Source organism: Mizuhopecten yessoensis, unplaced genomic scaffold, assembly GCF_002113885.1.
Source record: "Mizuhopecten yessoensis strain PY_sf001 unplaced genomic scaffold, ASM211388v2 scaffold716207, whole genome shotgun sequence".
Classification (NCBI taxonomy): Eukaryota; Metazoa; Mollusca; class Bivalvia; order Pectinida; family Pectinidae; genus Mizuhopecten; species Mizuhopecten yessoensis.
Genome location: NW_018480001.1, coordinates 85519 through 111737, shown reverse-complemented (window position 1 = coordinate 111737; position 26219 = coordinate 85519). Strand labels below are relative to the sequence as shown.

Genomic DNA, 26219 nt, shown 5'->3' with positions numbered 1-26219 from the left:
TCTTACGAGAACTGTGTAACAGATCCGTGTCATTAACAAACCACCGCTTCCTGTCATGATGTTTACTATGTGTATTGTGTGGTGTTATGATATTCTCAGTATTGTGTAACGATTATACGGAGATGATCATTGTGTCCTTACGTCCAGGTCTGTGGCAAGGTTGACCTCCGTTCGTGTCCTGGTTCTGCACGATCTTTATTGACTGTTACTATACTTGGTAGTTTGTCCGCACTGTTGTCGATGATGACCTTCGCTTCGTCAGCTATGGCCTTCCTCGATTGACCGTTCCGATACTGTACGTATGGTGTAACGGTTACACGAATGATGGCGCCTCGTTATGTTGCTCTCCGGTTTGTGTTTATTGCCTTAAACAAGCAAATGTTATGTCATTGTATTCCTCGAGTTGTTTGTACGGGCTCTCAATGTCTTTTTCACCCCATGACCCCAATAAATACAGAACAATTACAATGATTAGCTGTCTTGGCAATCTTTTGTTGGGTCCCAAATGTTAGACCTCAAAATCAATCCGACCAATTCTACATCAAATAATTTATGATATACAACATTTATATAGCACCCTATCTAATTTGTTAAAATACTCTAAGACTTTTTACAACAAATACATAAAAGTATATTAAATTTATAGCGGTAGTAGATAAAAAGGCATACAAATAAGCATATAAGCATTTAATAAGCATAAAATGCTTCAAAGGGCAGTGCGTGCATGACGTCTATGCAAAGAGCCTAAAACGCTGACGTACATAGGTGGGGTTTTATATCCTTCTTCAAATTAGTCAGGTGTTGTGATTCCCTGAAAGCAGATGGTAAGCTTTTTCAACAATGTGGCCGAAACCCTCCCAAAGCACCGGTGTCCATAGGTCACAGTACGGTATTTTGGGACACACAACAATGATTCTGTCTCCGACCGCAGTGATCGTGACGGTAAAATCAAACTCCGTAGGAATTATTTATCAGCATTACATGTTTGTTCTGTTTTCCTTTTAAAGAATCCTTGTGTTATCGTTTCCTTTGTTTATATCCCGCCCCAGTTTTACCGATTTTGAGTTTTCATTACGGTTTTGGTCACCATTTCATATCATCCCGTTTTTGGGGTTACGTTTTTTCTTATTTTATTTATTTATTCATTCTTGTTTCCTTCTTTTCCTTCTTCTTCTTCTTCTTCTTCTTCTTATTTCATTCAACTAATTCAATAAATCAGAACAGGCGTTTGATAAAGTACACGTATTGCAAAACTATTTCTGGAAAACACCTCGATATATCAGACTTATGTAAAAACAATAATCTAATTCAAACTATTTTCCTTGTGATTATGACTTGCGACAAGAGGGAAAAAGAATTCTCGTTTGTGTTATTGATTTGAATGATGTTGAAAGATGTTATGGCTCAAAATACGTTTAGAGTCATACTGCGTCATCAATACAAAGTAAGTGTTCTTTAAATGCAGACATTCCTCTCTGATTGTCCGGATAATTAACGGTTGTAACTTTGTATGTATTACTGACCATTGTAGACATTGTAAATTAATGGAAATATTGGTAAAGTCAAAGTGGGTTTTTATAGGCCGATAACCCAGCAGAAATCCCTTCATGTTTACATTTCTAGCCATCCAAAATTTCATACACACACAAGTCACATGTAATACCCCGACTTCAGATCGGTATTCAGAAATGTAATTTAGATATAAAAGTGGTGCATCACGACGTTAACGTATTAAATAATAAGGCACTCAAGGTGGTGTCCTCATGAAACAGTTTACCGAATAATAACATGTCAATCTTTTTTTGCCACCCAACCGATTACTATGAAGTGGGATATGATCTGAAGTTCTTTTATATACCGAGGTCGTGCGGAGTTTAATTTCTATCTACTAGTTTTGGCGAGACGTACCGGCAACAACACAAGGTTGTAGCTATGTACCAGTACCAGAGGGATCTTCCTCAAATTTTATATGTAGGTTCCCCTTAGTCCTAAACTGTGCAGGGCAAATTTTGAGACTGATAGGATAAACAACATGGCCGACAGGCAGCCATATTGGATTTTGATATTGAAAGTTTGTTATCGCTATTTCTCGGGAAGTAGAGGAGGGATCTTTCTCAAATTGTAAATGTAGGTTCCCCTTGATCCCTCGTTGTGCATGCTATATTTTGAGACTGATCAGAAAAACAAAATGGATTAAAAAAGAACTAAACAGATCTTTCTCATATTGCAATGATAGATTCTATTTCTTTCACATTAAGTACTGTACTAGTAAATATGTGAAATGACAAACTCACTTTGAAGTTTGCTCTTCATACACATCAGTATTAAGTTTAGATCAAAAGTTACCTCAAGGTGCATTTACTGTTAACATGACTCGATCAAACAGATTAGAGGAAAGAAGAGAAAAGATCGAACTGACAAAGAAATAATGAAGATGGTACAAAGGTTGGCGCCAAGATCCCTCTGGGATCTCTTGTTAATAATGGCCCATTCCATAACATATTGTGAAGTGATAACATGTGCTAGGCGTGCTACACACAGCAGTTAGCGCCTGATAAGGCAGCTCCTGCTTATTGTGTTGATTGTATAAATTGTATTTATGCCTACTCCACATAAAACTCAACACATGTATAGAATTGAATAAGGCCATCATAAGATGACAATTTATTATAATGACATCATGACACAAACTATGAAAATGATGTTTACTGTCAATTTACATCCTTAGGTGGGGATTCGACAGAATTACGCCACACCAACACACATATACATAAATCATAAAACAAACAATATTAAAAAGGGTACAATATTAAAAAGGGTACAATATTAAAAGGGGTGGCATGTAAGGGTGGGTTTTTCAATAAGGCAAATTTGGTATAAATTTCTAAAAAGATGCTGCCACAAAATGGCGCCGTTGAAAATTTTCTTAAATATGAAGAAAGAGGCTTACAGCCAATCAGATTGTAGCGTGGGATGTCAGCCAATTAGAAACCTCAAAACAATGGGGGCACCAAGAAGGGGGGAGCGGCCCCCTAAGGGGGCTATGTTTGTAGCAACCTTTTAACAATACTTGTCAAACAGTCTAATGCAGGGTTTATGTGTCGCGACATAAAATCAGCTATGTATATAACTTGCATATATATGTACTGTAATGCGCTTTAGAGTGGCTTATTCTAGCTAGATAAGGCGCAATACCAAATGTTGTATATTATTATTATTATTTATTGTTATAACACTCTAATTTACAATGTTCATAATATGTCTAGCGCATTAATACTAACTTATTAATTTCTGCGTTAACGCTGGTTTTGTACCATTTTAATAACTGAAGTATAAGTTCAATTTAGCCAAGTATCACATCTCAATTTGGATGGTTGACGTATCAGGGGGTCCAGCTTTCCGGTGACTATACCATCTGTTAGCGGGATTGTTGAACCTTGATGAGTAGGCGATAACATGGTATGTTTTAGAATGTTACATTCATAACATTTCGGTTGAGTGAGAACGTTCAATTATGCACACATTGCTTGCTCAAATGTATCAACGTGATTGTAAGCCTTTGTTCTTGTTTTACAATTATAACTATTACTATTATCAATTTGTTGTTAAGTGCTTTGGAGTAATTTTACGAATTATATAGGGCGCTATGTAAATGTTGTATTTCATTATATTATTATAACGTGGATTATTTCAATAGGCTATAAAACTAATTCCAGAACACCTGTTATTATTCTTCTTTAATTTTTTCATTGGTTTCCCTGGCAACCTGTCATTTGTTCACCTTTCGTCATACGTTTAACAACTGCGAGTTCGGATTACGGTCATGTTGACAACTCGGAATTCTCCGGTTGTGTTTTTGTTACATGTGGGTGTGAAGTGTGTGGTTTGACAAAAGTGCGAGCTATTAAATGGAAATTTTAAATGTGTACTATGCTATATAGATTGAAGAGAAGTTATTCAGTACAGCATTGTACACATTTAACAAATACCTAGGTGTTCCGGAATGAGGTTTACAGCCTTTTGAAATTCCTAGGTGAGGAGACGTAATTCTGTTATTTGGTTTACGGAGAACTAAGTTTTTGTCCAATGATAAATACCGTGAAGCTATTGGAATGATACCATATAGGTCAGGAGTGGTACGTCTCGAATGAAAGTAAATGATAGTCATGTATAATATATTATACCGTATGCATAAATAATCAACACCTACCTATGGCATATCTAAGTTTTATACCGGAATTTTGAAACGTTTGTTTATTTAGTTGACTCTGACATGAACTAAGATTTGGATTATTTGGTTGCCTGTTGTAAAAGCTCAGTATCTACAGATCGGGAAGAGTGAGGTGTACAATTCCATAAAATTACAGCCTGTCTCGGAATTTTGGAAAACAACTGTTCTATATGAAAGCTCTTCTGATCTTTGAACTGAAACTAATAGCAACTAATCATTTCAATCAAGTACAAGTATCAACAAACTCAAAGACGAGACAGCAGGCCTAGCAACCTTTACATATGCCATTCAAATGTAAAGAGCGTTTGTACTAGTTGTACTGTATTTCGAACTCAAAACAATAAACTCGCGGAAAGAGTAAACAATGGAAATGTTGACAAAAAACAAAGCGAATAAGACCAGGTGTTCAGGAAGGTTAAGTGTCTTCTGTTACATCGACGACAATCGACAGGTAATTATAGTTCGATTCTAAGTAATGTCACGTTATCAAAGTACGAACCGGGGTAGTGACAATGGAACAGCAAGGCACACTGATGAGCATGATATCTTAATATTCTGTCTAATTAGTGGGAACTGTTCACATTAGAGTTGTTTTGAATAGTAAGTATTAAATACATTTTTTCATGTTTTCACATATTTGGTTGATATGATTTACTCTAGCAGGAGCAACCCAATTCATGAAAAAGGAAAAAAAGAGGTTTTTTTTCTATTAGTGAATCTTATTAGTTGTGATGGTACACATTAGAGTTAATTTGAATAAGAAGTAATTCACACGCAATAATTAGCGAACGTCACTTCTTTCTCACCATCAAACGGTAAATATATTACCCAATATCGTCACAAACAGAAGAACAGAAAGTGTAGACCGCCACTAGTTTCGCCATAACGCCAAAATTGGACGCCGCCATATTTGAGGAGTTGCAACCCAAATAACTAAGCGCCGCCATTTTGAAGGGGCACAATCCGAAAACTGGACGCCGGAATAACAGGGATAAATAAGTGCCGCCATTTTGGAGGGGTTTGTAACCCGATGGCCAACATTGAGGTGTAGCCCCAACAAGAGGATGCCGCAAACATGGCCGTCCTTTTTAGCAAAGGTATGGTGGCCATCTCTGAGTTGGGTTTAAACATAAGAACTGGTGTCGCTCTCTTGAAAGGGGCGTTACCCAATAGACTGAAAGTTGAATTGCAGGTCCACCATCTTGAATGTGTAGCCGGAAAAAGTACCGCCATATCCCCTTGTATCCTTAGATGGAATTCCAAATCGTAATGCAGTATACGGAAAGCAATTTTATGAAAGAAATTATACCGGTACCACCCAGTTTGCTACACGTTACTTTTCTAAGTATGGAGTATGGATGTTTCAGCTGACGCAGTGCGGTAGATATGTCCATTTGGTAATATCCGTTGACTCTGATCTCTATGATATACTTGGCGTGATCTACAAAATGCAAGTCTTGAACAATTGTAGATATCTGCTGGGAGAGCCTTACTGTTTCGTGATTTATCTTGATGATTCTTGACGTATATCGTTTAAGAGCTGGCATAATCCAATATTTACCATCGTATGGCATTGCCACTATATAACCCTGCCAAATTCAGTTGGCATTCATATAGGCTATGAATGCCATAAAGCGATTGTTGACGTCATCCTTATTATGACGTCATAATTGTTATGTTGGATACCACTGATCTCCCCGGGCGATGGTTGTTCTATTCATTGAACAAGCTGACACGATACATACATTGTTTACACTAAAAGCTGAATTATAGTAAGTGTAATTGATTTTTTATGAGATTAATATATTCCAAAAATGGTAAATATAAGTATTGAACAGCTTTCAGGTGGCATTAATAGGCAATATGAATTCCAACAGGACAAAGGCAAATCCAACATGAAACACTAGCGCGCTTCATTGAATTTGCCTTTGTCCAGTTGGCATTCATATTGCCTATGAATGCCAACTGAAAACAGTTCAATGCTTCAATAGTTCTGTTGTCTTAGGTCGTGACGGACGCTTGTTTGTTCGTACATTATCATACTAAATCTCGAACTAGTCTGTACCGGTGTCGTGTGAGTGTCGGGTACTCGCTTGCATTAAATAATCAAACGAACTTTCGACGCTCAATTTGTCCATCTTCATACTATCCGGTTTAAGAGTTATCTGCCCTAAGACCAGTATGACCAGACAGGCCATGACCAGTACCTCATGTACGTAACATGTTACGACGACAGTACAAGGTCGTGTCAATTTTCGTTGAATCGGCACGTGCAGTCGTTATGAGCTGTAGAAAGTTATGTGAAGTTAATGAGAAAAGCCGTTATATTTACCCCAAATATCATCCGGGCTGACAAGAGTGATTAATTTAAGTTGATAGAACTTGTTTCGCAATTGTTGTAAAAGTTAAAATATTAAATAGTTGGACTTTCAAACAAACAAAAAATGAAAACATGTGACAGGGACTTTAGTGAGATCGATGGTGTATGACCTGACCGTATGGCTGTACAAGAACAAACCGACTTGTTAACAACGTCCTGAGGAACGNGGGGGGGGCTTTATAGCGCTATATTACATTATGTATGCAGGGCGTACTTGGTAGACGTCCGCCGTGAAACAGTCCTCAATGTAATTTTGTTATGCTAATATGAATTGATATTAAACATTATTGGCTTGATTTTACAGCTAAAGTAAAGTTTGATATATGATAATATTTTACGACAAACTAAATTTTGAAAATGGAACTATATTTTGTTTGTTTTGTTGTTTCGCTGTTGCTGGGACCCCCAGTTTAACATCTTCCCGCGGAAACACACTGTTCTCTCTTCTGCATTGCCTCCATGTATGAATAGAACAAAAATACCAGCATTGTTTTTATTTATGCTTGCATCAGAAAATCCAAAGCACTTAAAAATGTAAATATAAGGATTCTAACGCGATTCATGGAATATGTCCAGAAAGCCAATGTTGTTATGACCACTCATGAATGTTGAAAAATGAATTTCATTCCTTAAGTGTATCCACCAGCGCTGTCAAACTGACGATCACATACGGATACAGTCATGGTTAAATTCCAAAATGGAGGTTTAGTCATCATGCATTGTCCGTAGTAGAACAAAATAACAATAAATCTACTAACATTTTGTTTGAAACATACAAGTGGTTAGGAACTGTTATACAGGTTCCGTCTGGTAACAGTAGTCCCTTTTAAAATTGTTTGCAGTAAAAGAATAATCTGACAAAATCATCTTGTCTTCTTTCCAGAACATTTTATCTATCCTCCAAATAAAAGAGTTCCAAAAGAAAGACAACTGAAATACGTAAAAGTATACAATTAAATTGTAAAAATTATAATTGTTTACTCGATTTTCGTTCATGCATGCAGGGTGAGGACAGTGTCTTTCTAACTCCTATTTACCTGAAATTTCTGAGCAACGGCTTTATGTCCGGTATTCCACAAACAGAATATTTGGGTATATTCTTTTATACTTTTCATATTTCAATTGCTTATACACAAGCCCACGTGTGTCGTTGGTTATTCACGTGTAACTTGTTGAATGGGAAAGCCGTTGTAATGTTAAACGGACCGTGACCCCAGACAGTACGATCTATTTTGAGTTTTCCAGAAGTATTATATTATCTAGTAAATGTTGATTTAAAGTTACAGATATTTAAATATATATATATATATCACAAATACGGTTCACAATTAAACATCTCACAAATACGTTTGACAATTTCAAATGAAACAAACAAACAGTGTGACAAAATATACAAGCTGTTTTAATGGAATAATCAATAACAGTGTAGTTTACAAACAAATAGAGGACTTACATCGTCACAAATACCGTATACCCTTGGTTAGTCTGACAAGTTCTACCTAATAGTTATCGGTAACAAACAATCTTTAGAACTGTATCACGTGCATGCGAGTGTTGTATTTTACATCTGTTATGTTTCATCCTGATTGAATCTCGACCTGTCTGTCTGTTCATAAACACTTCCCCTGCCATACCGCGACGTTGTGGATCCCAATCGAGAACAGTCGGCACTTTCCGCAAACGAGAACGGAATGTGCCGACGGTTCCCGAGTATGTGGATCCCTAAGAAAACAATCCGAGTCATGTCAGTGTTTGTTTTTAAACACAGGCTGCATTAGCTTTCAATTAAAGCGTAAAAATGACAAATGGAAAAGTACTATACAGTGCGTGAATATGGCATAGTCGATGAATCACATAACAAGACTATACTATTATCGCATGGGACACTCACGCTTAGAAATAATGCATAATAAATATTATGCTATTATTGACGAAGACAATTACAGAGAAACAACGATAAATAAAAGTAGGTAACTACACACAAAAAGGATGCACAGTGCCTTCCCTTTACATATTACTTTTATGAAAAGAGTTTCGCCGAGTTTCATCGTCACATTTGAAATTAGAACGAGATTGACATTCTTTTATCACTAACGTCACAAAATTATAGGAAAAGAAACCTTTCATCAATAGCTGATCAGCAAATGCAAGCGGTAAATATCACATTATGTTTCCTTTGTCGTAAATTATGACGTCATCGCCTTTTTCCATGTGACGTCACAATGTTGACACGATAAAGGTTACTTTTAACTATATTGGAGATTTTACACAGCGTACCGACTTCAAGTATGATGAAATTGTGCGGTAGTAATAAATGAATCGACTAGAAACAAAAATCAATCGGTAGTAACATTCAAAGCCGAGGACACTGTAAAATGGCGGATCTATGATAAGACGATTTATGCACTCCCAAATGTAAAGACTTTCTTAGTAGAGTAATGCACAACACGGAACAAGAATTACTGGATGTGCATAACTTTTGAATAACCGTTTTTAGCAGAATTCAATTTTGACCTTAAAACATTATTAATTCAAGATATTGAATGTATGTATTTTATGAAGAAATAGGCATATTGCAATTTCAAATTTATTGTTTGCATTTATTTCGTTGCGATACAATTGATCCCGAGAGGGGCATGTACTACTATGTAAAATCTCGAGATAACGTCCCTTGTTTTATTGACCAACTCGCGTACTGCCCACATTTTTCACGAACGCTTTCCCCTTTCTCGTAAAATGATCCTTTATATGTCTCTAAGCATTACAACACCCATCTATTATGCCAAAATGTCACGTGATAAATTGCGGAATTATAACGAGAGTTGTAAAATTATAGATTGGTTCAAAAGAAATACACAGACACAAATTAATAACATCAAAATGTCAATGAAATGCGCTAAGTTCTAAAGTTGAAATCCCTCATGGATATAATTATACATCATCTTACTGTGGAAATTAAGAAGTATTTTCTTAAGCATTGAACTGTTTTTGTATGGTATTTATGATCTATTTGAATGACACAGCTTTGCAAGCAAACAACATAATGCGCGCTAGCGCATTATGATTACGTTTACTTATATTTACGTTTTCTCTGCCTCTTATGTTCTTTTTTAACTTATAATTTATAATTAAAATTAAAAATGCCCGCCTTATCGACAGTCCACACAATTTCGTTCAATAGTTTGAACAGCGTATTGTCGCGTGCTGATTGGCAAACAAAGTAGTACTTTGACATTTTAACAAACACTTCAAATTTATTCCACAATTTAGTATCAATACAATTGCGTATGATATGTCTATAGGGTGATTCCAGTTTTTCAATAGAAATCTGAGCTGAAAGTTAGATTTGAAATTGTTTCGATTTTCCCCCGGAACAAATTTCGCGCATGGATAAATACAGTGAACACCGTGAATGGGACCTTGACCTCCACGAGGGAGTTATTTTTGGAAGTTAATTCGAACTTTTCTCTTTGCTCATTTTGTGAAGAATCCAGGCGTGAATGTATTTGTTGATTGTATGGGAACCCGACAACAGTCGGTAGATTCTATAACAGCATCGTTATTTGACATGTCGTCTGAAACTGAGGAACCGTGGATCCGAGACGCGTGAAACTGATAGCGTTTGAAGTGAGTGATCTTGCGACGGAGCACAGGTTCGTTACAAATGTCTGAAATGACGAATGTTTATGTGTGCTGTGACTCATATCAGTAGGTCTGTAACATATGTGTCAGTAGATCTATAGAATATGTGTATTTCAGACATTTATAACGAACCCCTGTTGATCAATGCAGTGTAACAGACGATATTTCTGACAAATTGCATGAGCGTTAAAAGTGTTTCCATTGCCGGCATTGGTGATTTCAACCGATGTGCATTTTGTACGATATTGCAGACCTTGGTCTTGTTTTCGTTGACATAAAAGTGTTTTTTATTTTATTTTGTATTTTGCACATAAATTTACAATGACATTATCAAATCTCACAATGCCCAGCGATATTTCAACAGCCGTCATGTTTATTTACATTGGATATTGTAGTTCCGGTCAGTGTTGTAATTAATACGCTAAGAATTGTGTCTCGTGCGGCATGGTAATTAAAGTCCCATCAACGACACAGCTTTCAAAGAGGCTATATAGTGACAATGCCATGCAAATGTAAATATACCGATATAAACTGCCGCGGCGCGTATACAGATGAACCATTCAGCACGTCAATCCCTAAGCATGTTCCTTGTGTTTTGTTCGTAAATCGTTAATAATCGATATCGGCGGAACAGCAATCTGAAAAACATGGTCACTTGAGCGATTGATTCAAAAGCTATCCACAGTGATATTTAAAGTGGACAGCCGAGCGTCTCATACATAATGGCGTATAAAATCACGTGCTTTTTTCTGAAGAAAATCGTTACATTTTCGGTTGACTGCGACTCATTTAAGATATTAATATAATAGTAAGTGGATTGCGTGCTTTTGGTTTTGACGTCATTGCCTTTATGCCGTCATAATTATAATCGTAAGTCATTTCCCTGAGATCGACTGTTTTTATCACCGATTTATTGTTAAAATAACGGGATGCAGTAAAAGTAGAATTGAAAATCATGTCAATGGCAACGAGGCTTTGGTAAAGTAACGTAACATAAATTCGGGAGTATATTTGTCTGCGTGCATCACAGTGCTTCAATTTACGGTCCCGTCCTTCTAGAAAAAATACCGGACAGCAAAACATATATTGACTTGAATATACGTACTATTGTTGTAAGAGCTGCCTTGCTCATGTCCGATTCTAGATAAAAAAATTACACGATCTATTTTACATTCAAAACAGTGAAAATAAATAATGCACATGCGATTACTCAGGTAGTAGTGTTGAGGTGAATTTGTTGTTATTATTCACAAAGAGCGTCGATTTGAGATGACATTTGAGAAAGAAAAAAAGAATGTCTGACTATTAACTTGAAATGGCAACTGATCGCATGAAAAATATACCTGGATATCAGAGTCTATGCTGATTGCCTTGTAATTGAGAATGAATAAATTTCCTTCTCTGTCGTTCCATGAACAAGAAAGCTAACAACAAACGTACCTCATGCACAACAGATTTAAAATACTGAAACCTGAGAATCATAAATGTGTACACACTGTAGTTTTTTCATAAAAAAAATCCTCAGCGCTAAGGAGAAAGGTTAAGTATGAGTTAGGGATATGATTGGACTGGAGGTATACATTCACAGTATATGTGCTTTTTCAACCTTCGAATTGCTTCATAATTAAAAAAATCAGGACATTCGCTTGACTATATGTCTGGAGCTTTACAAAGCACAGGGACCAGACACGTCATGTTATATTTGCAAGAAGTGTTTTTACAAGGTTGTGTCTGGTCCCTGCGATATAATGCATGTCATTTCACGAACCATACAATTTGTTAACTATATGCATAGCATGGACTTGAAACTGGTTTAGTATCAGTATATACAGTATACAGTCGAGTTCAGCTCCGGTTGTATTTTTTTTTTATCACGGAGAGTACATGTCAAAATACTTAATTATAGTGTAGTATATCAGTTACTCCCTCTGTTAACTATTATTGACAATCTGCGCGCTACCATACAAGTTAACCAAAGTGATCAATATAAGTTGGAAACACGTATTTAAGTATTGTTGTAAAATAATACAAAAAATGGTAACGTCTTCCTAATTCAGCTAAAAAAACTAAATCTTTTCACCGATAAAAATCGTCACGAATAATTGATAACATAAATTATACGTGATATATAAAGTTCCTTCGTTTCATGCTTTCAAGCAATATTTCCCGGATCCTATACATTGAATATCTATATAGTCATAGCATCGTCCTCGACACTCAATATTGACCTCTGTGACCCCAGCGATGAATCAGAGTTCAGCTGACTGTGCCTCGTGTTACCGGAAGCCAGGAAGTGGTCACTCGCACTAAATCGTTGTGATAATAACAGTCCTTTTGAAGTCGTTTGTCGGAAGCTGTCATCGACCGATTTTAATGGTGGCAACTTCCGGTTACGCATAAATTTCGGTTTCTTCGGGAAATGGTGGCAAAAATATCGGACACAAAATGGTTTTGATTCTGTGGCAGTTTGAATTGTATTAAATTCTTTCGGCTCCGTACAGTATCCCTTATATGGCACACTGATGTCTTCCTTCCTTTGGAAATTTCCTTTTAGAGCATTTGCCTCCAAATACGGGATATCTTCTAGGTTAGGAGTTTTCTTAATAATCCTTTTGATGTCCTTTCCAAGATTGTTTTTTTCTCGGACATAAAAACGCATCGCCTGCATATGATATTTGTCGATTATTTTCTGCTGAAATCGAAGACTGTGGTCGAGAAACGAGTTTCTGACGCGATTCCGTTCTCTAACATTTGCGTCAAGTTTGTTGAAGAGTGTCGGCAGACATGCGTTGTTGATAGGTGGCGCACCAAGCGGAAGCCCCGCTACGTCCGTGTTAGTCATGTCGTACTGTATCCCGAAATAATATCACAGATAAAATATATATATGTATCCCAGTAGGACAGTTCCTTTATTTTGTTGTTTCAATATTGAAAATTTCCACGACATAAAAGACTAATGAAATCTCAATATCTAATCTTTTTCTTTGACTTAATTCGACCGGAGGTTTCCCCGCATCGCTGCAGACTCGTATCTATTGGGTAATTAGCCCAAATTAAATAAATAACGATTCCTTTTCTCTCGGCTACTCGTATTTTTGTGTGGTATATATATACCTATTGACCCTTCCAACCTGTCAATAAGTAATTAGTTTCCACCGTTCACCGTTTTTTCTTGAATCCTACATTATCCAGTACCCGATTGTATTCCGTAGAGATTATCCATACCATGTCATCCACTGCCCGGAACAGTAATGAGGCTCAATTCCATAGCAGCTTCTCCACTTCTCGACGCATAGTAAATTAGATTGACCCGGTGATGGATTGTGATCACAGAATGATTACTCTATATCCCGTTTATATCCGCTTCGATCTCCAACACTTCTGTTTTCTTAAGGCAGTAATTACCCATTAACACGTGTAATTCAGTAAGAGAGGTGATGTTACGTTGTATAATTCCACAGCCACGTAATACCCTGCGCGCAGTACCAACTCGGTACACGCTAATGTGTTCTATTAAAACCCATGACATGTAGGATAATTTTTTTTATCGAATTTCATAAAATCCAATACGCAATTGCTGACACAGTGCGCGTACAATGCCAATTTCAATAATGCTACAGGAAGCTCCGCTCGGTCTATTTTTTTAATTGTTTTAAAGCCACTTTTACTCCGACGAGCTTTTAGATCGCACAGTATCGATATTCCACACAACACACATTACCTGTTATCATGTTGACAGGTAAACAATGCATTACTTTTCACGCGACAGAAACGGTTTGCTGACAACTCTGATAACACTTCCACACAGCGTCAATTTCCATGTTCACGGACCATTCCGAAAGGTTGTATCGGAGTTAACCGTGAATGTCTGACTGATTGGATCAGTTTCAATTGCTTCAATATCTGTGTGCTAACACTACACCACATCACATAAACGTTTACTCCAAACGAGATTTAACAGAACACGTTTCTTCTATGACTAGGCCTATCAGATATCAGGACGAAATTTATTGACTTATCAGAACATAACTAGAGCAGTTAGGCGGAATTAGTCTAATAAGCCAGTAAGATTAAAGAAAAATCCTGTTTTACTGTTCAGTTGACCTCACAAAGCACGACGCCTTTTAAAGATGAAAAATGCCAGCCCTGCTCAGCGACCGCAGAACGGCTTACTCTGGTTTCAGATAACGTTATTTGAGCCAGGAAAAGTGAACAACGATCGAATCGAACGTGCCCAGTTGTGGGAATGTAATCGACCAATCAGTGGACCTAATCTAAAATAAATGTCAAGAACCACCATCAAATTGTTTTTTCGACTTCTGTAATATTTGATACTTAAACCAACATTATAGATATTCCAATAAAGCATTCATTGCAGTATATAAAATCCATGGGGATAATTAGTAAGATGTAAGAACCACCATACATTTTATTGTTCGGCCTGCTATAATATTTGGTATTAAAACGAAGCTAGTACGTATTTCAAATACTTTGAACAAAAATAGTAAACATGCAATACATTGAACATAGCTATCGTTGACATAGTTCAATCTTAACACTAGATGGGGGAAATATCGAATTAAAACAATTTATCAGAAAAATGACGCAATCTTGTTTACGAAATGCTTCATCATTAAAAATATTATCATAACTTTTATAATTGTAGTATGCTGAATATTTACTGAATAAAACTGTATTTAAGTTAATATATGTTGGCAAATAACGATCGTGTAAGGAAACCTTAAATGGCGATGGTTCTTATCTTGTAGTGATGGCTTAAGAATTTAACGTAACAAGTTGACAAAGGTATGCTTTGTTCAGTCTGTGTATATGATAACTTTCAATACTTAATCGACCGCCTCGGTTTGAAACCTCTGATAGGCTTGTGTATAATTAGGTGTCTTAGCCGCATGCTTTCATCGCGAGCAAATACAGATAAGTTCGCCTCTCTGAATGCATTGATGAAAGACTCCGGTTGTAAAAAAAATCATTATCAATTGAATGTCGGTGTCTTGTATAAACAAATTGAACCTGTCGTGTGAGAGTGTTGATATGTGCACACCCGTTAGTGCTAACGGCGTGATACTTATAAAACAGGTTTAAGGGTACTTCAGCGTTTACAGTCGGGTGAGGCAAATCTGTTGGCATTTCTAAGGAAAATTGTCTTACACCTTTTCATACACATGTCGCTATGTTGCATCAGCGAGCGCTAACACATAAGATCTCGGCCCGTATTCATGAAACCGTAATCATGCTCAAGCATGGTTTTTGTGCTCAAATTATTTAATATATATATATATATATATATTTAATGATTAAAAAAACAACCAATGACTTAAAGCCGAATACTATTTTCAAATTTTACAACAAACTTTTTGATAGTTTGAGCATCATTTAAGTGAGTAACAAGAAAGCTGGTTTCAGCACAGAATCCCGAGTGCTTGAGCATGAGAACGGTTTCATGCATACGGGCCCTGGTCTACGGGGCATGTCTTAGACGTTCTTATTAAAGCATTATTCCGTCTTTTCGTATTGCAGAGTTATCTGCTCTGGGTGAGCAGGTATTGCTTGTTACGTCATTTGTTTGTGAGAGTAACGTCATATTTTTTTGAGAAAACGTCGTAATTTTCTCACACAAACCAATGACGTAACAATCAATACCTGCTCACAAGAGCAGATCACTCTGCAATACGAAAAGACGGAATAATTGAAATAGAAATATTAATCATAAACAAATAATTAAAAACAATACCTTTTATCATATTTCAAATACAATTAAAGTCATTCAAATATCGGCTCAATCTTCGAAGCGGTAAAATCTATCAGTGATAAGCTAGTGATGAACATGCTTGCTTATTTTACAAACGGACAGCGCTGTGATGCTGTCGTATTCCTTTGATCATATGATGATCACCGAACGTGATTTCGGGGTTTATGGTCAGTGGCCACAAAACGTATTCCAAGAACAAAATAAGATGAATAAACTTAACCTGGAGCAGTTCCGAAAAGTGCAATTTGGAATGTGAATATTTTTATATATATATTCATCATTGTCCAGACTTGCTGATCTATAGCCAGGATGATCGCTAAAAAAGAAAAAAAAAAAAACACCTTGCATGATCACGTGATAACATATTTCCAAATCTTACAGAAGTATCTTGTTCTTATATGTACAATTGAAAAGTGAAAAAAATATTTGTCAAAATCACTTTTTCAAACATTTTAGATTCCATAATTCACTTTTTGTTTATTGTGTTTTATTTGGTGTTATAAGATCGAAAACTTTAGAACGTGTTTGGCTGAGACACACATACTTTTGTTTTAATTGTGTGATACATTGGTTTGTCCTTCCTGTATATCATTTCATGTATACATTACTAGAATTAAAATAAGGATTGAACGACATTTTAGCATGTCCATGCTGGTAAGAACGCGAATCGGTAACATACATGTTCCATGAAGGAACAGCCTAACATCACCAAAATGTTTGTTTTTAACGGTTGTTTCATGTTAATCGAGGCGGGAGGTGAAACTTCAAAATGACGCTGATCAAATTGCGTTCATAGCCCTGTGAACGCAATTCTTTATTGTAATGCTTATAGAGGAACTTGAAGTGGAAATGTAAATACTATATCATAAACATATATCGCTCTTAGTTTGTCGTCTTAAAGTATAATTCTAGAATCGCTGCGATCCTACAAAAAAATATAAAATAAAAAACAACAGGACACATGTATCTTTAACAGCACCGGACACAATGGAAGGACCTGAAAACACATCCACCGAACCAAACAGCTATATACGTATGGCTCGTGCACAAAACGACTGCCAATCTTCGCTTAATTTGATTCAGGCATTCGACCGGAAAATGAATATTGGTGTTATTGACCAAGAGTGGTGTATCAGTATGTATCTAGTGCTTATATCGGGGGATTAACATATTGATATACACGGAGCTGATAACCTGCTACAGAATTACTCTGTCTGTGCGTCCAGATTTTACATACTGATATGTATACATGACGTTGATATATTTATTCTGTGCGTCCATATTTTACATACTAATATGCATACATGACGTTGCTATACTTAATCTGTGCGTCCAGATTCCAGCAGATCTGAAGAAATCCGCATGTTTTTGTAATCGTCGATGCGCACCTACATTTTACATTTAAATTTTAAGTTTTCTTGTTAATGTTACACGAAACTCTATGAGATTTTATACGCGTGACAACAATGTTGCTGTTCAAACTCATAGACGGTCAGATACACAAAAGTGTTTTCTCGTTTACGGAAAGTGTTCCCGATTGAATGAAATAAAGACATGAAACTTGAAATTTGATATGTATTGTATGTGATAGGAATATTGACGAGAATTAGGGAGTTATTTATACATGTAACTTAAATGGTTCTTAACAGAACACTAAATACTAAACACTTCATTTACATCTCAGTTTTAAATTATACACCAAAATAATAAATCCACATATACATTTAAATGTCATATCGAAGCATACATGCTGGCTATTTAAACAAATCGTTCGCACGTGCATTTTCAATTGTCTAACGGGTCACGCGCAGGACCAACATTTAATACCTATACGTGACGGATACGTTACACGTAGATTAGATATAAATCTTGCTTATCTATTTCAATAAAGACATTGGTCACTAACGTCTATTGGCCTGTAAACAACGGAGAGACGCGGGTATTGATACCTACAGGCCGAGCCGGGGACGGTTATCGATCATATATATATATACAAACATACGGTGATATATCCAGTCGATAGATCAATACATGTCAATAGTGGACGCTTTATTCTATTTCTTTCATTTCACACACAAATTGAACAAATTCAGAAAGGTAGGCACAGAATCAGGATGTGAGAACATGTTTAGAATTTATAATAATCTATATCCTTCAGGTGTGACTACACCAGTACAGGTGTCTGTTTGTATGTGACTTTAGTCTGTGTAACATTTCTCACTTACATCAAGTGTTGCAACATACGCTCAAGTATCTAGAACTGGTCTACCATCGCTTTTATCACCAGAGTATTCCAACAACGCTTGTCTCATCGAATTATACCAACAACGCTTGTCTCACAGAGGTATTCAAACCTGGCAGATTTCATTACAGTAGTAAGACGTCGCTTGTCTCAACGAGTTATTCCAACGTCGCTTGTCTCACCGAATTATACCAACGTCGCTTGTCTCATCGAATTATTCCAACGTCGCTTGTCTCATCGAATTATTCCAACGTCGCTTGTCTCATTGACTTATTCCAACGTCGCTTGTCTCATCGAATTATTCCAACGTCGCTTATCTCACCAAAGCATCCCAACGTCGCTTGTCTCACCGAATTATACCAACGTCGCTTGTCTCCTCGAATTATTCCAACGTCGCTTGTCTCATCGCATTATTCCAACGTCGCTTGTCTCACCGAATTATTCCAATGTCGCTTGTCTCGCCAAAATATTCCAACGTCATTTATCTCACCAACTAATTCAAATGTTGCCTGTCTCGCCAAAGTATTCTAACGTCGCTTGTCTCGCCAAATTATTCCAACGTCGCTTGTCTCACCAAATTATTCCAACGTCGCTTGTCTCACCAAATTTTTCCAATGTCGCTTATCTCATCTATAAATTCCAATATTGCTTGTCTCGCAAAATTAGTCCAATGACGCTTGTCTCGCCAAATTATTCCAACGTCGCTTGTTTCGCCAAACATTACAACGTCGCTTGTCTCACCAAATATTCCAATGTTGCTTGTCTTACCGAATTATTCCAATGTAGCTTATCTCGCCAAATTATTCCAACGTCGCTTGTCTCACCGAATTATTCCAACGTCTCTTATCTCACCAAATAATTCCAACATCGCTTGTCCCACCAAATTATTCCAACATCGCTTGTCTCACCAAATTTTCATAGTAATGTATTTCTCACAAAAGTATCCAACATTAATTGTAATTAATTGTCTGTTCGTAACATCATCGTGTTCTCACCGAAGTGTTTAAAATTTATTTCTTACCAAAGAACTTTAACATTTTGATTTTCACTTAAGCATTTCAACATTGTGTTTCTCACCGAGTATTCCAGCACTGTCGTGTGTCATGACCTAGACACTTTGGTCCTTCAGGCGTCGTTTACAATGTGTTAAGCATCTGCCACCTTTCACCTTCACAGTGACCCAAAGTAAATAATATTCTTCATTTTAAAACACTACACCTTCATTTAAGTTAAGAAGTTATTTAAAGAAACATTCTGCCAAATGGCCCTGTATTGTTCGTATGTTCTTCAACGCTTTTGACCAACTCATTTCAAATCCCTGACCTTGAAACTGAGTCAAGGTCACATTTATTTCAACCGGATAAATACCATTACTTTACACATTCGTCTGCTGGATAACCGAACTACTCGGTAGTGAAGCGGACTTAAAACCTATCAATCAATCAATCAATCAACCTTAAAGATCTCTGTTTGAAGAATAATTTCATTCGTGCAACCTTCAAAGTAACTCAAACTAATTCACTCGGATGCCTTTCTTGTGTCAATGCGACTGGCGATCAGTTGGAACGATCGGCTGTGTGTTGTTCGACCTATCCTCCTTGGTAGTAATAACATATCTTTCCTGATGGCTACCAGTTCTCGATCAATCTTGTACATCGTTACCAGCCTGGCTTCCTTCCTTCTCTTTTGTAATGATTACCAACCTAGCTTTTGGAGCATGTCTGTTACACTTGAGGTGTTTCGCCTTCGGTTTGTGACGTATCTCGCGGCTCGACGTTGTATCATTTCGAGTTTGTTAATTTGCACTCTGCACCAGCATGCTACAGGTCAAATATTACCATATGCCTCTAGTGTGTTCGTCGTTTATAAAGTTCTACGCACTATTGACTCCTTACGTATAAAATAAAAGTTTACGTCACAAGTTTCAACAAAATTGTTGACCCTTCTCAACCTTGCAAACAAAATAACAAGTTCCAAGTCATATGGTTTATTTCTCATATGTGATTCAAATATTTGACATGATTGTATCCCTATGACTCCGAGAGTAGGCCAAGGTCATTCAAACTGACAACATTGACAACAGTTGATCCCAACATTCTTTAGCCCAAATAGTGTAACCTTGGGTCTCTTGTTATTCAGAAGTTGATAAAATGGCTCAACACATTTGACACATGAAAGTAGGTCAGAGTCGTTTATTTTTTTTTATTAAAATCGATATAGTGCTGTGTCCTAGTATGCCACCTGACAACTATCATGATTTAGGGCCTCTGTGTAATTCAGAATTATGTTTAAGGAGAGGTTTATGGTGACGGGCACCTCGTTGTCTGGTAGGCTTAGTACCTGCAGCGATCCTATCTTAGAGTACTTGTTATGCAGATTTTTGTGTGGATTGTTGCTTTTGTTTTATTACTACTTCGAAGTTTTATATTGTCCCTGTGTGTTGACGCTGTAGTATATTTAGTCCATGTGTGTTGACGCTGTAGTATATTTTGTCCATGTGTGTTGACGCTGTAGTATATTTTGTTCCTGTGTGTTGACGCTGTAGTATATTTAGTCCATTTGTGTTGACGCTGTAGTATATTTAGTCCATGTGGGTTGACGCTGTAGTATATTTAGTCCATGTGTGTCGACGTTGTGGTATATTTAGTCCATGTGTGTTGACGCGGTAGTATATTTTGTCCATGTGTGTTGACGTTGTGGTATATTTAGTCCACGTGTGTTGACGCTGTGGTATATTTAGTCCATGTGTGTTGACGCGGTAGTATATTTTGTCCATGTGTGTTGACGTTGTTGTATATTTTATCCATGCGTGTTGACGCTGCAGTATATTTAGTCCATGTGTTATGCAGATTTTTGTGTGGATTGTTGCTTTTGTTTTATTACTACTTCGAAGTGTTATATTGTCCCTGTGTGTTGACGCTGTAGTATATTTAGGCCATGTGTGTTGACGCTGTAGTATATTTAGTCCATGTCTGTTGACGCTGCAGTATATTTAGTCCATGTGTTATGCAGATTTTTGTGTGGATTGTTGCTTTTGTTTTATTACTCCTTCGAAGTTTTATATTGTCCCTGTGTGTTGACGCTGTAGTATATTTAGTCCATTTGTGTTGACGCTGTAGTATATTTAGTCCATGTGGGTTGACGCTGTAGTATATTTAGTCCATGTGTGTTGACGTTGTGTTATATTTAGTCCATTGTGTTGACGCTGTAGTATATTTTGTCCATGTGGGTTGACGCTGTGGTATATTTAGTCCATGTGTGTTAACGTTGTGGTATATTTAGTCCATGTGTGTTGACGGTGTGGTATATTTAGTCCATGTGTGTTGACGCTGTTGTATATTTAGTCCATGTGTGTTGACGCTGTAGTATATTTCGTCCATGTGTGTTGACGTTGTGGTATATTTAGTACATGTGTGTTGACGCTGTGGTATATTTAGTCCATGTGTGTTAACGTTGTGGTATATTTAGTCCATGTGTGTTGACGCGGTAGTATATTTAGTCCATGTGTGTTGACGCTGCAGTATATTTAGTCCATGTGTTATGCAGATTTTTGTGTGGATTGTTGCTTTTGTTTTATTACTACTTTGAAGTTTTATATTGTCCCTGTGTGTTGACGCTGTAGTATATTTAGTCCATTTGTGTTGACGCTGTAGTATATTTAGTCCATGTGGGTTGACGCTGTAGTATATTTAGTCCATGTGTGTCGACGTTGTGGTATATTTAGTCCATGTGTGTTGACGGTGTGGTATATTTAGTCCATGTGTGTTGACGTTTTGGTATATTTAGTCCATGTGTGTTGACGCTGTAGTATATTTAGTCCATGTGGGTTGACGCTGTAGTATATTTAGTCCATGTGTGTTGACGTTGTGGGATATTTAGTCCATGTGTGTTGACGCTGTAGTATATTTTGTCCCTGTGTGTTGACGCTGTGGTATATTTAGTCCATGTGAGTTGACGTTGTGGTATATTTAGTCCATGTGTGTTGAAGCTGTGGTATATTTAGTCCATGTGTGTTGACGTTTTGGTATATTTAGTCCATGTGTGTTGACGTTGTGCTATATTTAGTCCATGTGTGTTGACGTTGTGGTATATATAGTCCATGTGTGTTGACGCTGTGGTATATTTAGTTCATGTGTGTTGACGTTGTGGTATATTTAGTCCATTGTGTTGACGCTGTAGTATATTTTGTCCATGTGGGTTGACGCTGTGGTATATTTAGTCCATGTGTGTTGACGTTTTGGTATATTTTGTCGATTGTGTGTTGACGCTGTAGTATATTTTGTCCACGTGTGTTGACGCTGTGGTATATTTAGTCCATGTGTGTTAACGTTGTGGTATATTTAGTCCATGTGTGTTGACGCGGTAGTATATTTTGTCCATGTGTGTTGACGTTGTTGTATATTTTATCCATGCGTGTTGACGCTGCAGTATATTTAGTCCATGTGTTATGCAGATTTTTGTGTGGATTGTTGCTTTTGTTTTATTACTACTTCGAAGTGTTATATTGTCCCTGTGTGTTGACGCTGTAGTATATTTAGTCCTTGTGTGTTGACGTTGTGGTATATTTAGTCCATGTGTGTTGACGTTTTGGTATATTTTGTCCATTGTGTGTTGACGCTGTAGTATATTTTGTCCACGTGTGTTGACGCTGTGGTATATTTAGTCCATGTGTGTTGACGCTGTGGTATATTTTGTCCCGGTGTGTTGACGCTGTTATATTTTGTCCTTGTGTTTGTCACTGACGCTGTTATATTTTGTACTTGTGTTGAAGTTAAATATATTATGTCCTTGTGTGTTGACGCTGTTATATTTTGTCCTTGTGTTTGTCACTGACGCTGTTATATTTTGTACTTGTGTTGAAGTTGAAATTGACGCTGCAGTATATTTAGTCCATGTGTGTTGACGCTTCCATGTGTGTTGACGTTGTGGTATATTTAGTCCATTGTGTTGACGCTGTGGTATATTTTGTCCCGGTGTGTTGGCGCTGTGGTATATTGTGTCCTTTTGTGTTGACGATGTGGTATATTGTGTCCTTTTGTGTTGGCGCTGTGGTATATTTTGTCCTTGTGGTATATTGTGTCCTTGTGTGTTGACGCTGTGGTATATTTTGTCCCGGTGTGTTGACGCTGTTATATTTTGTCCTTGTGTTTGTCACTGACGCTGTTATATTTTGTCCTTGTGTGTAAGTTGAAATATATATTGTCCTGGTGTGTTGACGCTGTTATATTTTGTCCTTGTGTTTGTCACTGACGCTGTTATATTTTGTACTTGTGTTGAAGTTAAATATATTATTTCCTTGTGTGTTGACGCTGTTATATTTTGTCCGTATATTTAGTCCATGTGTGTTGACGCTGTGGTATATTTTGTCCCGGTGTGTTGACGCTGTTATATTTTGTCCTTGTGTTTGTCACTGACGCTGTTATATTTTGTACTTGTGTTGAAGTTAAATATATTATTTCCTTGTGTGTTGACGCTGTTATATTTTGTCCTTGTGTTTGTCACTGACGCTGTTATATTTTGTACTTGTGTTGAAGTTAAATATATTATGTCCTTGTGTGTTGACGCTGTTATATTTTGTCCGTATATTTAGTCCATGTGTGTTGACGCTGCGGTATATTTAGTCCATGTGTTTTGACGCTGTGGTATATTTAGTCCATGTGCGTTGACGCTGTAGTATATTTTGTTCCTGTGTGTTGACGCTGTAGTATATTTAGTCTATGTGTGTTGACGCTGCAGTATATTTAGTCCATGTGTGTTGACGCTGCGGTATATTTAGTCCATGTGTTTTGACGCTGTGGTATATTTAGTCCATGTGTGTTGTGTAGTATATTTAGTCCATGTGTGTTGACACTGTAGTATATTTTGGCCATGTGTGTTGACGCTGTGGTATATTTTGTCCCGGTGAGTTGACGCTGTGGTATATTGTGTCCTTTTGTGTTGACGCTGTGGTATAGTATATTTTGTCCATGTGTGTTGACGCTGTAATATATTTTGTCCATGTGTGTTGACGCTGTAATATATTTTGTCCACGTGTGTTGACGCTGTGGCATATTTAGTCCATGTGTGTTGACGCTGTAGTATATATTGTCCATGTGTGTTGACGCTGTAGTATATTTCGTCCATGTGTGTTGACGTTGTGGTATATTTAGTCCATTGTGTTGACGCTGTGGTATATTTTGTCCCGGTGTGTTGACGCTGTTATATTTTGTCCTTGTGTTTGTCACTGACGCTGTTATATTTTGTCCTTGTGTGTAAGTTGAAATATATATTGTCCTGGTGTGTTGACGCTGTTATATTTTGTCCTTGTGTTTGTCACTGACGCTGTTATATTTTGTACTTGTGTTGAAGTTAAATATATTATTTCCTTGTGTGTTGACGCTGTTATATTTTGTCCGTATATTTAGTCCATGTGTGTTGACGCTGCGGTATATTTAGTCCATGTGTTTTGACGCTGTGGTATATTTAGTCCATGTGTGTGACGTTGGGGTATATTTAGTCCATGTGTGTTGACGCTGCGGTATATTTAGTCCATGTGTTTTGACGCTGTGGTATATTTAGTCCATGTGCGTTGACGCTGTAGTATATTTTGTTCCTGTGTGTTGACGCTGTAGTATATTTAGTCCATGTGTGTTGACACTGTAGTATATTTTGTCCATGTGTGTTGACGCTGTGGTATATTTTGTCCCGGTGTGTTGACGCTGTGGTATATTGTGTCCTTTTGTGTTGACGATGTGGTATATTGTGTCCTTTTGTGTTGACGCTGTGGTATATTTTGTCCTTGTGGTATATTGTGTCCTTTTGTGTTGACGCTGTGGTATATTTTGTCCCGGTGTGTTGACGCTGTGCTATGTTATGTTCTCGTGTGTTGACTCTGTGGTATATGACGACGCTGTGTTATGTTTTGCCTTTGTGTGTTGAAGTTGAAATATATTTTGTCCATGTGTGTTGACGCTGTTATATATATATTGTCCTTGTGTTTGTCACTGACGCTGTTATATTTTGTACTTGTGTTGAAGTTGTAAAATATTATGTCCTTGTGTGTTGACGCTGTTATATTTTGTCCTTGTGTTTGTCACTGACGCTGTTATATTTTGTCCTTGTGTTGAAGTTGAAATATATTATGTCCTTGTGTGTTGACGCTGTTGTATTTTGTCCTTGTGTTTGTCACTGACGCTGTTATATTTTGTACTTGTGTTGAAGTTAAATATATTATGTCCTTGTGTGTTGACGCTGTTATATTTTGTCCTTGTGTTTGTCACTGACGCTGTTATATTTTGTCCTTGTGTGTAAGTTGAAATATATATTGTCCTGGTGTGTTGACGCTGTTATATTTTGTCCTTGTGTTTGTCACTGACGCTGTTATATTTTGTCCCTGTGTTGAAGTTGAAATATATTATGTCCTAGTGTGTTGACGCCGTTATATTTTGTCCTTGTGTGTTGACGCTGTTATATTTTGTACTTGTGTTAAAGTTGAAATATATTATGTCCTTGTGTGTTGACGCCGTTATATTTTGTTCTTGTGTTAGTCACTGACTCTGTTATATTTTGTACGTGCGTTGAAGTTGAAATCTATTATGTCCTTGTGTGTTGACGCTGTTATATTTTGTCCTTGTGTTTGTCACTGACGCTGTTATATTTTGTACTTGTGTTGAAGTTGAAATATATCATGTCCTTGTGTGTTGACGCTGTTATATAAATTGCACTTATAAGCCAATACCGCGATATATTATGTACTTATAGTTGACGCTTTACGCTTTAACTTTGAGTGTAGACACCTTGGTATATCTTTTAATTTCAATTACTCGACTCTCCTTGCGCAGTGCTAAAACATATTCTCTAATGCTATGATGTAACAGGCGTGGAAAGCTGCAAGGCAAGACCGGGATTCGAACCCGGCGGAACACAGAATTCTAGACCGACGCTCTAACCAATTGAGCAACCTGGTTGCCGGCAA

At 37.1% G+C, this 26219-nt stretch overlaps 1 protein-coding gene across 1 annotated transcript; it reads right to left on the bottom strand.

Annotated features, from left to right (window-relative positions):
* Positions 1-12335: 12335 nt before the first annotated feature.
* LOC110442102 lies at positions 12336-13167 on the bottom strand. The gene has a single exon (XM_021485540.1). The coding sequence runs from the start codon at positions 13093-13095 to the stop codon at positions 12442-12444; it is 654 nt and encodes a 217-aa protein (XP_021341215.1). The 5' UTR covers positions 13096-13167; the 3' UTR covers positions 12336-12441.
* Positions 13168-26219: the final 13052 nt, after the last annotated feature.

Bases quoted from the DNA above. Each gene is read 5' to 3' on its own strand.
- LOC110442102 (XM_021485540.1), bottom strand. From the start codon at position 13,095: ATGACTAACACGGACGTAGCGGGGCTTCCGCTTGGTGCGCCACCTATC.